Consider the following 13,985-nt stretch of genomic DNA (forward strand, 5'->3'; position numbering starts at 1 on the left):
TCTGTTAGATTATAGTTTTGTATTTTTTCTGAAATAAGAATGTTATTTTCATTTTTACGAACAATGTATAGAATAATTATAAGACTTTACCGAAAAACATGGTGACTTTATAGAAATTTCAGGCACTGTAGTACGTGTATTGTAAACATAATATATACTTATGTCTTTCTAGTTAACAGTTTTATAATTTTGATCGACTGTGTACGTGTAACCGTATTGAGGAATAACAAATCAGTGATTGAAGGTATCAAGAATTAGGAAATAAAACCAATAGAAAATTCGACAGTAAAAAAATGAAAACTGATCAATCAGCCGAATTCTTCAGCCTAACCATCAAGTAACCTAGCAGAATATACAAAGTGGGGCATTTATAGAACACCTTATCAGAACACCTGAATAATTTCATTACTTTTGGGAATAGAAAGAAACTTAAATAGTATAAGTTTTTTTAAAAGCAAAGGTAGTAAAAAAAAATATTTTTTTATAAGTTATTTTTTCCAAACTTCACGGTCATCGGTAAATTTTTTAATGAAACCGTATATTATCTATCGCATATTGTTGTACGGATTACATTTACTGAAGCGTATATTTATGTTATAATGCCCGTTATTGACAACTAGAGAGGTACTTTTGGATACGGAGTTATTTAGGTGTTCTGTTTCAACTGCCTCACTCTGTACATTATACTACATCTAGTTGCATGTTTAGTTGTTTTTCTATTATTACATGTAAAATACTTTGTATACTATTAAAAACTCATCAGAAAAAATTGGATAATTTTCTGGCAATATGCGAAAGAAGGACTTAAGTAAGAGTTTAATGAAATCGTCATTTTATTTTTAACTGGAAGAAAATCTTGCGCAGCAAGGTAACTTAAGGATGAGGTAGGATATTAAATTATAGTTTGTAGTTATGTGTACATTTATATGATATTATACTTAAGAAATTCCAGTACTAATTAGGTAAGAAAGTATTTCGTTTCAATTGAAGTACAATACGAGGAAACCATACAACATGGTATCATTCTAAATGAATAATTCTGAGATGGTTACGTATGCTTTCCAGTTTCTTCTAATGATGTTGATCTTGAATTGTGGATGATCGCCACGTTCGACGAATTCTTTTCGCTGACTTTTCACAGTTCCAGTATGTCAACCTGCTGCTGATGAGGCAGACTGCAATGTTTGCGCAACCAAGAAGAATCTTCGGAAACCTAGAAATCAAGGCCGACAAGCCAAGACCAATACAAAATTCCTTTTTCCTAGCCAGCAGCGTTCCTTCAACCAAACAAAAAGAAGCACGAGGAAAAATCAACGATAATACCTACCAAAAGGAACGTTTGAAACATCAATCAATAGACTAACAGAAATACGAATATTTTACTCTGAAAATAATTTTTGAATTTCGTGGTATATATGTAGTTTCGGATTACTGTTGATTAAAAGTTGCAAAGTTCGTTATAAGCAGCACATAAATAACTTTATTTCAGTATTTTTGTTGAATTTAATTAAATTACCGTAGACGTCTTTGCAATCGTCATAGTTATCCAATTCTCGCCAGAAAATCATTTCTTTAAATTGTATGATCATTGTTGAATTCATTATGGTAAGAAATTATTTCTTTTGTTCACAATTAAATAAATATGTTAGTAAATGGTTAGTAATAAATAGCTCTAAACAATCTGTAGTAATTACAACAATGAAATTCAGTGTATTGTTGTAAGTATATCATCAATGTTATCTGCTTGAAAATAGAAAAAGGATATTAAAAGAAGTTCTGCCACGAATTACATGTGAGATAAGTTTCAATTATATTATAGAGATTTTAATTCACCTTTTAAGTTGGAATGATATGCGACGCACATCAAGATGTTGTTCCAAAATTGTTAACGACATATTATACACGTCAATAGTCTTATTGTATTACAAATTCCTGATTGTTTTAAAATCCATCAATCTGTAAAACATTATTAAAGTTTTTGAAGCTGACTCTTTATTAGAGTTTTTGAATTAGTTACTAGCAAAAAGGATTAACCCTGTAATAAAATGGTAACTGTATGAGATACACCTGAATTTTTAATGTATTATGAATTTTATCACCTTGGTTATACGTAATGTCATGTTACAAACAGTTTTGTGAATATTGTTTCATAGTTGGTCAATTGATTGTGAATTATTAGTGTAAACTTTGAAATCTGACAAAACAAGCACTAAACCGTTTGTTTCGATAACGAAATGAATTTGTCCTATGATCACATGATTGACAATTCATATATGATAACCAATTAAAGATTTGTCATTTAGATTGAAATATTCTTTATTCTGTTATTTTAAGAATTTAATAAATTGGCATATTAACACTATTTCTATCGAAGGTGTCAAAGGACATCTTTTGAAATTTTAACTTAAAATTATTTTTTAGTTTAATCAGTTTTCCTCAATTGAATTTTGGACATTTCCTACAGTTAATTTTATAATCGTTATTGGAAAAATCGAAAAGACAATTCAGAATGTACGATTAATTTTGGATAATAATTTTAAGTTAAAATTTCAAAAGGTGGCTTTCAACACCTTTGTACACCGAACATCAAAATCGCAATGTGAGAACTAAATTTGAGTAATTTAAATAGATCAATCTTTAAATAGAAAAATTCTTCCATTTAATACCATCATAATATCTGCAATGAAATAAATTGGATCATATTTCTGTGTATTATGGTGTAAAATAGTTGAAATTAAGTGACCAGATTAAAATTTTAAGTAATTCTAAAACAATTACATCAACTATAGAAAATATTCACAAATATTTGTAGACTGATGAGACAGAACTACGAAAAATAATTGTTATAAAATATTTATGTTTGTTTTTAGCATTTCTTATGACGAACTTTAATACCATTTTTCAAGCCGACAATGATTTCTTTAGACGAAGGACACTTATTTTGATCTTCAAAATGTTGAGCCTTGTAAGTTCCTACCATTATCGATATGAAACTATAATAATTCAACTGATGAATTTCTCTCGTTATTATGGTTCGCTATGGTAGTCATTCAAATTAGGGTATTTGTCGGTCCCTTATAATGTTTAATACGTCCGCTAAGAAAGTTTCGATATTTTGATAATTACACTGTTCAAAGCGATTTTTTAACCGAATCCAATGGTGCATAGCAAATTCGTGCTAGCCAGCCTACTTTTCGTAGAAATCTAACAGAAATGCGTGCAAAGTACGCGTAGCTACTCTTTTTTAAACTTTGATTATCATTTACAAGCATTTAATGATACGCAAGATTCAAAATTTTTATAGCTACATATTCGGGCAACTCTCCTCTATTTTTTACGATAAAATTTTAACTACCTATTGTTTTTAGTTTTCACGTAACACTTGTTTCTCTGAAAAATTCGACCGTTTTTACAAAAACCCATGATTTTCGGAAACTGAGTGTAACCCAGTAATTTGGTTTTCGGATTCATATTAAGGTTAGGAACTCTATAAGGATCACCTAGTGGTTATTGCAAAACAAAAAAAGAGTTCAAATTTGTTCCACACTGTTATTTGCTTTAACATTTTTTTATACATGAAGTGTTTCTCAAGTCTCCCAGACATACGTTTGTAAAAATACATTCGATATTATGTAACTGTACTTAGTAGACTGTGTTTGAGTTGCACAATAAATTGAATAACTATCAATCCTAGTCATTCTTATTCGTAATTATTTATAAGTATTCACTACTTATCGATAAGAACGCCTGCAATTAGTAAGTATTAAATTGTTATGTAGTAACCAACTGGATAACGGATCTTTGGAAGTAATTAGTAAAATATCAAAACAGTTTTAATGAATATCATAAAAGCTATAAGAGACCGCGAAATAAGTTACCAAGGAAGGTTGCTCAAAATGGTATCCTTAACAACCCATGTAAAGGTCAATGTTATCAACACGGCATCCGTTAAAGTAAATATTTATGTAAATTAGAATAGAAAGTGTACAAATGATAACAAACGGCCACGTTCCGATAAAATCACACTCAACGACAAATGTGTCCCGTTCCGATCAGCGACGCCGCAATTCCGACCGCACGGTCATAATTAAACGAACTAAAACTGGTTAATTGATTAGGCGTGGGCAGGGACGAAGGGGATTGGCAATATTGGCTGTCGGTCGAATGTATCGGCGCATAAATCGAACGAGTATCCGTACATGTATATAAACATACACTTTATTATGATGATTTATAATTGCATCGTATTCACAATGAATATGCGCAATAACGTATTGTAATTAGATGTACAAACTGGTCTATGGAGTAATAACTTAGACTAATCAAATTCTGTGGCTAATTATATACGGCCCATGTTCATGGATTCCGCGTCGATTACCGGTGCCCACCAACTCGGAACCTTCGCACCCTCGATATCGTAGCATTCGGCCCGGGACGAGCAATCTTTACCGATCGTTCCAAACTTCAATCGACGCGGAATCTCATTTCGCTTCGTTTATGGTGGAATGTAAGCTCTGCCAATCAGAAATTTTCGCCCGGGGGGGGGGGGGGGGGAAACGCGAAACAAATGCGACAAATACTTATGTAGTTCCGACTGAATTTCTTTTTCAAACTCGGTTACATTCGACGAAAAACTGATAGGAATTGAACTGATTTAGCGATCCATCGACGAAGCTCGATACGCGTTATCCGATAATCCGATTTCATGTGTAAAGAAAGGAGAAATGAAAAATGGGGAAGAGACTTCTAGCTGTTCTGCATCTTCGATTTTTCAATCGATTCCGGTTCCTGCGCGCGGAGCCTTATTCGCTATAGCGGAAGTCGCGAACGCCATGGACTTTTGTTCTTTTGTTCCAGTAAATATGACAAACAAACGCGAATAAGAAACGATCCCGAACATTTTTACGATCCGCAGACCCCTGTGAGGTTGGAAAAGTAGCTATATTTGTCTCATTCTTTTTTTCTTTTTTGTTTTTTTTTTATTTGTGTAAGTTGTACTGTACACAGTAAGCGATGAACAACCTCGTCATCTCGCCCCTTATTTCGCTGAGCAATTATTGTAACAATTTCTGTACCGTTTCAGGTAGTAAAGCATAGCTATATGTATAATTCTCTGTTACTATCCGTTACCGATAATAAAATAACGTTTACATCGTCGTCTCGAGGAATTAGATGGATCCATAATTACATCGACCTCGTTGCAACTCACTGTCTTGAACGGAATGTCGTGGCAAGTCCAACATAAGTTCAGTCGTTACACTTTCAGGTAATGGAAATTTTATATTTAGTTGTTATGTAAATGATAATATTAATAATTTATTGCGATTGTAAACATTTCTGCCTGAGTTTACCAGACATTGCGTGTTGCATAATTCATTTATGATAAATTAGAAGTGTTAGATGGTTCCTAATTGCTAAGTGTGAAAATTTATAAATGATGTATAAATGCTACTAGGTAAGTACTAAGTAAGTAAGTCTCAATTACGTAAGTACTAAGCCTTTTGATCATGATTTTCCAAATGAGAAATTCGAGGACAAATTTATTTCTCTGCTAATAATTCTACAGTCAAATTATAGTAAAACGTTTATGATGTCGATATCTATCGAACTGTAAAACGTAATAAAAAAATCTGTGTTCCATAAATACCTATATAAGTACATTAATTTATTTTGGCGTTATTATTATATTTGAACAATTATATCATGCTCATTTAGTAGGGTGGTACGAAAAAATATACTCTTGTCAGCACAATAAATTTGATCGAATTATAAACGAATTCTAACGTAGATATTGGAAAATTATTAAATAAAAATGATCTAGTATTAATAATCTGAATATTTAAATCTGACAATCTCAACTAATTATTAACTTTCAAATATACATCACTCGCATAAGTTTGCGGATTAATAAACAAAGTTATTTTTATTTCAATTTCAGAGTTAATTTCGTTGAAAAAATATTTTCATTTTTATATATAATTTCCACGTGTTCAATGCCTTATAAAATATATAATAGATACATATCATTCGTATTATTTTTTGATTGATTTCTATACTGAATTCCGACACAAGTAATCAGAGACATTTACAAATTACCAAACACGCAACATCCTATATACTCATATTTAATGAAAATACGATCGGTATATGTATTTACACACCATCACTTAAAAGAAATTCTTCGTCTGAATTACATCAACATTCAACCACTTGCTTCTTCAGCAATCCTGTCCCTCCTGGATCGTCATTCGAAAGCGTCCCATAGAAAAGGTTCCGTGAGTCAAATATCCCGGTGACCAATGGCAGTCCCCTATGTATCGTTACCAACATGCAACGGTTCAAACATTTTCGGCGAAGTAAGAAACAGGGTGGCAGCATGGTCGGCAGGAGAGAGCGCACACACATAGCGACGCAAATCTTGCCAATAAATTCACGCCACGTCCCTGTATTTCACATCCCGGAATCTTATTTGACGCTTCGATACCGCGGCCACGTGTGACTATTTTCGAAAGCTCTTGGATACGACTGATTCGAGCGCGTGACCCGTTGACCCGACGCCAGATACTCCGTTCAAGCCCGTGACACACACACATAAAAATGCACACGTATTACACACCCACGTACCCGCAACAAACACACGCACGCAGACCGTTATTACTTGAACGTTAATTGTAAGAGAGAATTTCAATAAGCATCGCCGAATGTTTCGATGTTTTAACGGTTTTTAGTGTACAGGGTATATACATTGGTCTTCCATAAAGTTTTGGCAACGTTTCGGTTTCGAGTTCGTTCTAAGCAACGATTTACGAGGAGAAAACGACACTACGCCTGTGCATCTGGTGAAACAACCAATGAAATGGGACCACGAAATGTTCTACATCGCTTTCGATCTTGTTCAATCGAGAGGTTTTAGATTTGTGTGAACCAAGGCATCTAGGCATAGAGAGATACCTAAACGGAATAGCGACAGATTGAAGTTATATTTAAAGGAAACTTGTTTCTCAACTTTCCAATGGTATCGGTGATGAAATCTTTACTGGCACTCGAATGTACGGGATTTCTTGTTTAACGAATATTTCTGGAAAAATTTGTTTATATTTAGTTCCTTACAGTATTCTGTCCTTTGAAATATAGTAATGAAATTTGATTTCTTTGGTAATTATACAGAATGGGTGACACTAATTTCAATGAATTTTGAATATGTTATCGAGGGTATTATGTTGACAATGCGTAATTTTTTAATCTCCTTTTTGACATATTAACAAAATTTTGCCTATACAATTGTTTTTGTCTTTAGATTTGTCTATAGATTCCTCAATTGATACAAACATATGTGAAACTTTAGGGATACGATGTATAGTATATGTATAGATACAACAGTACTAAGCTAAAGTAACAGAAACTAATTAGAAATGTCTTTCACTTCATTGAAATCGGCGAGTGGCACCTCCTTATGGATAATTACTATCTTTTCTATTACCGTAATATTGTAAAATATTTAAGGAGAAATTTTTCAATAAAATTGTATGTTGTATCTTAAAAAGGAAAGCAAAAGTAATAAACGATAAAAAACATTTGTAAGAAGCATTTTGAAAGAAAATTTGTTCTTTGAATCTACAGAAAGAGAAATCCAGTATTTAGAGTATTAAATTTGGGACGTGCGTATGAGTTAGGAATGACGATACAGAGGAAAATATTGCTTCCATGTTTGTAACACGTGGAAACTGTTGTATAATGTTTCATACATATCCAAAACGTTCATGTTCAAAATTATTTGTTTCTGTCAGTTATTATTTATAAATATATTATTGAGGAATACAATGTCCTAAAGCAATTTTGTAATATTTCCTGTTTACCTTCTTTTTTAATGGTGTCGCTGGATATTGGAATTTTCCTGTTGCTAGAAACAAACATCCAGGAAACAAAAGATTCGAATAATAAGTATCTAGAATGTTGATAATCTAAGATGGTGATGTATTCCACTGTATTTCCTCGGTAAATCGAAGAATTTTTTAATTTGAGAACATAAGAAATTGATAGTGCATCGATCCATATATCTGCCAGGATTAATGTCACATCGTGTTTCAGTTGGTTTTGATAGGCATAAATTAAAACCGATTATCCATTAATTGCGGAACATTGGTTGTAAAAGGCTTTCCAGCTATAAGAGCGATTACCTCGAAGCATGTTAAATTAGTAGCTAAATTACCAAACATAATGGAAGCAATTTCAACTCCGTAATACCAACAGAATTTAACGCCCGGCCATTGCCTAGCGAATACTAGTTCATTCTATCCTAAATGCAATAATATTAATACTTTATACAGAAGCCAAATAATTCTATTTAGAAGTTTTGCATTGTAGTATTCGGTGAAACAATAACTGTTATTTTAATTTTTCCATTATAAATTGTTTACAAATGTATATTATATCAATAAAGTTGTTGGAAAACAATGTAATAATATTTTTCGCCATGCTATTATTTACATGTGTTGTAGTAGTATAGATTTGATATTGCAATAAAATTCTAGACGACCCAAAAATGTACCGATGAACTTTTTACTTACAATGCACGAATACTGCAATACCATCGTTATAAGGTAAATTAGAATTTTTCAAAAGTAATGGAAAAAATATTCAGCAATACGATGTCTAGATTTATAGCGTAGATTATAAATCACAACAATATCCGTACAATGTAATAAAAAGCTATTCGCGAAACACGTTATATGAGTTTAATATTTGGATACATTTCACAATTTTCTTTTTTGATAATGTGATACTCATCTCTTATTAATATAAGCTTTAGGTAACCAGTAACTACAAAACATGATTTACCTAAAAAAAGAAAATAATACACATACTCAAGAAGGAAATATAAAAGTATATTCACTGAAATTTAAATGAAGACAAATATTGAAATAAGACAGAATAAAATAGTATATTTTCACTTAGAAATAATTTCTTTTTCAGTTACATCACAAGTTACACAGCACACTGTGTAATCCATGTACTTCGTATAACCCACATAGAGTAAATTATCTTCGCATTAAACGGAGGCCCACATTGCCCCTCATTGCAAACTTTAACTAACTCCTTTAGCACCTTATAAATTGTGCTTCGACCGACTCCGGAAACGTTGCCGAACAAAGCTCATCGAAGAATGACGTTACCTATTATACCTTCTTACCATTCCCTTAGTCGAGTTTCTTACAAAAGCCATACTGAATGGCCAGATCGGCGTTACGTTCATTACGCTAAGATTGGCACCGTGTAGATACGTGCGGAGAGAGAGAGAATAGCAACGTGTCCGCCGTATCAGGGACAGACACGCGAGGAATCGATCTGAAGAGGAACGATCGACGATGACCGGTTAATCAGCCGCCAAGCATCGTCGTTCCGCTCGTCATAATATGAAAAATAAATTCGAGAGCGGTTCGATGCTCGTTTCAGCGCGCAGCGGTCACTGCCTCTCAATGGTTCCCGCTCTCATTAGACCACTAATTCCAGGCTATCGTCGATAGCCGCAGAGGACCTCAATCTGCCAACAACACGAATCATCAAAAGGCATCGATCACCGTTCAATCGTTAACCCGCGGACCGACCAAAGGACAAAATTTAGTATTTACATGAGTTCTCGATGAGTTACAGCTCCGTAATTCGCGTAACTCGCCACGAAGGCGCGCCTCTGTCTTCTAGGAACGAAGATGAAAGAAAAATATTCTCCGGAACGACGCTTCGTCGCAAGGAAACTGCACCGGAAAGCCCGCCCGTAACACTATCATGAACCGCGCATTCCTCGCTATTTTTCGTACGCGTTCCGGTTGGACTGATTAAAGTACCATTTTCCTTCGATCCTTCTTTCTATATAAATCACGCTCGCCGTTGAACGACGATATTCCTCGGATATCAAAGTATTCCCCCGTTACGCGTTACTTAAATACAAATCGAGCGTTGCTCTCTTAGGCTTTGAAGGACCTACTCGAGCAAATTTGTACCGAAGGAAACACATGCAATGTTAATGTCGACAATCGCGTGATCTTCGTTACTTGTTCAGTGTTGTCTGTGCAACGTGCACTGAGGGAATACTTCGAAAGAACGAACGGTGTCATTGGTACGTGCACTGTTCCTCGGGAAACGTTGAAAGCACACTCGAAGTACAGCGAATATTTATAGAAACATCTCGACACTACGGATAGTAACTATATTACCAGCGTCGGGCGTTCGCCTCTCGTGGGCTCGCGCAAGGATTACCGTCGTATTCGAGCGACGCTCCATTCGCTCGCAGTTTTCCCTCGATCCTGTGTATCTCGCACGAGACTGCTCGAAGCGTTTGGTCCACTTCGGTGCAAACGTTTAGCTTCTCCGTAACACAGCCGGGATGCTCCGTAGACACCTAACATCGGGATTCAATGCCGAATCGCGCGTCTCTCCGTCATTTTCCTCGCGTTACGTGCATCGTTCACTAAAGAGTAGCACGTGTCACACGGGTAAGCACGGAAATCTCGAGGGCCCGAGACGGATACAGCACTTGCGACCCCTTCCCTTGGCAGGGGGCGCGGAGAGGAATTTTTCGCGAGAGTTTCGAGTCCACCGAAGCTCGTTATCCCGTTGGCTGTCTCGTTAAGCCGACGCGCGTGAAACTGGCCGAGGGGATCGGGGAGTTCAGATGAAGGTACGAGGGAGCTAGAGCGTCTCCAAAAGGTTCTGAACTAGGAGGGCCGGTGCCGTCATGCGTGCTTTTCCCTTTCTCGACTGTCTACAGGTACGTACGCTACAACGGGGAGCCCGCTCCAGCTGTTCCGACTTGTTGCTGTCCTGCTCGAGCTGCACCGACACACTGGCGACACGCGGTGTCGAACAACCGCCCTCCTGCAACAGACAATTCGACATGTTTGAGGGGTGTCCTGACGTTTACCGGATCGGCGAGCGTACACGCCGGAACACGCGTTAAGGGGACGATCCCCCGCTCGTCCTGGCTAATCAGCTTCCATGCAGATCGACGCCTCTAATACGGTCGCGTGGAAGAATGGACTGTCCACTGTATTTTTAACCCTTAGCACTTCAGCTGATCTTCTGATCTATCAACAGCTCTATATCATTTTTATTGTATTTCTGACGGAAGTTAAACAATTTTATGTTATAACATTTCTTAGATTTTTTATTTTCAATAGCTTTATGCCATTTTTATAGATCTTGTGTATATGTAGTAATCTTAAGATAGTTTTCTTCAAATTTGTTGATTCAAATATTTGATACTGTAAATAGTATAGTGTATAAATAATAGCGTACAAATAATAGTGTACAAAGGATTAATAAACGAAATAAAGTTTTAGGCTTACTTTTTGGCCTATAATTTCTTTCACAATTGTGGTTGATAAAACTACTGTATCGTTAATAACTTAATAGGAAAAGTAAAGAATTTCACGCTTTTTTTGTGTTTAATCATACTCTGAAGACTACAGATTGATAGTAGACAAGTGATATTTCATTAATATGGAAAATAAATAAGCAACATTTAGATTTGTCAAATTCGGCTGAAGATTTTCATCACGAGTCTGACTTTATATTATAAGGAAAGGAGTTAATTATATCTAAAACGCTAGAATATTGGAAATCGGAAGAATATAAATTGAGTTTTTGTTATTTAAATAATTTAATTACTTTCTTGTAACGACTTGAGATATCTATCGGAGCTCGCGGTGCCGTCTATATGACGTTTGTCTTCAAAGAGCTAATTCTTCTTTGAAGAAGTTTAAAAATGATATATTAGTACCAAATTCTTTGTTCTAATAAATATGTTTATAATGTGCCTAATCGTTTATTGGGAAAATAAGAAGAATTAGCTCTCATTTTCCCAATAAACGATTAGGCACATTATAAACATATTTATTAGAACAAAGAATTTGGTACTGGTATATCATTTTTAAAGTAGAAAGTCAGTTAACAATTGCTCCTGTAATATAATATAAAATTATGTATATTTGAACAGTAGATGTAAACGCTTTTCGAATTTAGTTTGGAAATATTAATTTATTCCTTATGATATTCAAATTTTTCAGTGTATTATTATTACTATTATTATTTATGTTTCTTTAAGTGAAACGATTTCATCCAAGAAATCTTACAATTGTTGATATAAATCACCCTTGTTAATAAAATCACACGGTTAAAATTGATGACTTAAACAATTAAAAGAATTCATGTGATAATAACATTGAATTATACTATAGACTGTAATTCATATGGACAGAGTAAAACAATCCTCAAAGTTGGAAACTGTCCATAATTAAACAATATTGCAACACCCTTAAACTTAGATAATTAAAGTAGTAACGGAATAAATGATTTAACATAAATAATTCCTATAATATATTATACTACTTCACGCATATAAAAAAAGTTAACGGAAACATTATGCATATGCAAAGATCAAAGAAAAACAGACATTAATATTGAAAGAAGGGAAAATTGTGGGTGGGAAACGTCTGAGTTTTTACGAGTTGAACCTTAACGACTGGAACGAACTATACCGCGGGAACATGGCTTGAATAGAAAACGAGAGTTCAGCAAGGAGACCGAGAGGAGCCGAATCTATTTAATTAGAATTATGGCGATACGACGTGACCGAAGAATCTCAATTAATCTCCTGAAGAGTTTAAGAGAGCACCAGAATGGAACTACAACTGGATCGTAACATCTGGAGCTCGACTTCAGCCCGACTAATTTGTTCAATTACTTTTATCGCCGTGTTTCCGCGGCAGGAAGTATCCAAAGGCGAAATGAACTGAACGCCTCGAGAGTCTACGATGAAATAAATATTCAAAGGTGAGGATGAAAGTAAAAGTATCGTGAAGCAGAATAAACGTCGAGTATAATGGAAACTCGGTAAAAATATTAATGTTATTATATTGGGAGTCATTTCTGAACAGTTTCTGACGAAACAAGGTCCAAGTACAAAACAGTTTTATAGCTATTCAAGTCGCGTGGTTTCGCAGACACAATATTTCAAAATACAGTTTCTATTGCTCTGTAACATTGAGTTATGTTACTGAACACTTCTTAGATACAATTCTCACGATACGTGTTAATAAAACGCATTCAATTGTATAGTGCTACGACGTATTACAATTTACATTCTTAACTATACGAGGAATTTAATTTTCTTCGTTTCTGTTTCTGATGTGTTCATCGCGCAGAATCTTCAATATTATACGTGTCTTAAGTATTTTAACGTTTTCACAGTATCACATGATCTTTTACCAGATAACGGTTTCCAGTTAGTAATCAAGCAAACAAGATTTTACTACTAAACTCCATGAAGTAAGACCCAGTATACAAGAAAATATAAACATGCCAATGTTAACCAGAACAGATCAAGACACACCCGCCCGCATCCGAACAGGCCATTTAAGATTAACACACGAATATTTACTAACAAAGCAACCTCCATTTAAATGCATACTTTGTGGAACACCTCTAAGCAGTAAACACATTCTAATAAATCTCCTCTAATTCTCCCCTAAAAGAAACTGTAACATTAAATCTAATATGAAGATGAACTTAAATGATCCCACCAGTATCCAGAATATGCTTCAGTCCTTCAGACAAATTAGCCTTCTAAATTCATTATAATTAAGATATGGTTATTCCGGAAATCCTGTATTATTATTCATACAACTAGTATATTACTGCACAATAAGACATTATGTATTAAATATTAGTAAGTAATAATTAATGTATCCAAATGTTGGCGATCACTAATGACTTTACTGTTAATGTGATCACCTTAAAATAAACTTAGATATAAAAAAAAAGATTTTATTATTTTCGAACTTATCGCCTATAAAATGAAAAGAATGATTCTTTTCCAATTTAAATAAAGACGATTCGATATCATTAATTTAACTTCTAATCAACTACATTTGTTACGATGAATATCTATCGTATACGAATGTCAAATATGCTTGCAATAGGTGACTCAC

The 13,985-nt window shown here is 34.4% G+C and overlaps 1 protein-coding gene across 2 annotated transcripts in view; it reads right to left on the bottom strand.

Annotated features, from left to right (window-relative positions):
- Positions 1–4,196: 4,196 nt before the first annotated feature.
- Positions 4,197–13,985, bottom strand: part of LOC116428740 (protein O-mannosyl-transferase TMTC1) — a 467,272-nt gene continuing 457,483 nt past the window's right edge. For both annotated transcript variants that reach the window (XM_031980776.2, XM_031980774.2), the window contains exon 15: positions 4,197–10,872. In XM_031980776.2, the coding sequence (XP_031836636.1) occupies positions 10,687–10,872 (186 nt within the window). In that variant the 3' untranslated portion in view covers positions 4,197–10,686. The remainder of the gene's footprint in view (positions 10,873–13,985) is intronic.

Source organism: Nomia melanderi, chromosome 10 (genome assembly GCF_051020985.1).
Source record: "Nomia melanderi isolate GNS246 chromosome 10, iyNomMela1, whole genome shotgun sequence".
Taxonomy (NCBI): domain Eukaryota; kingdom Metazoa; phylum Arthropoda; class Insecta; order Hymenoptera; family Halictidae; genus Nomia; species Nomia melanderi.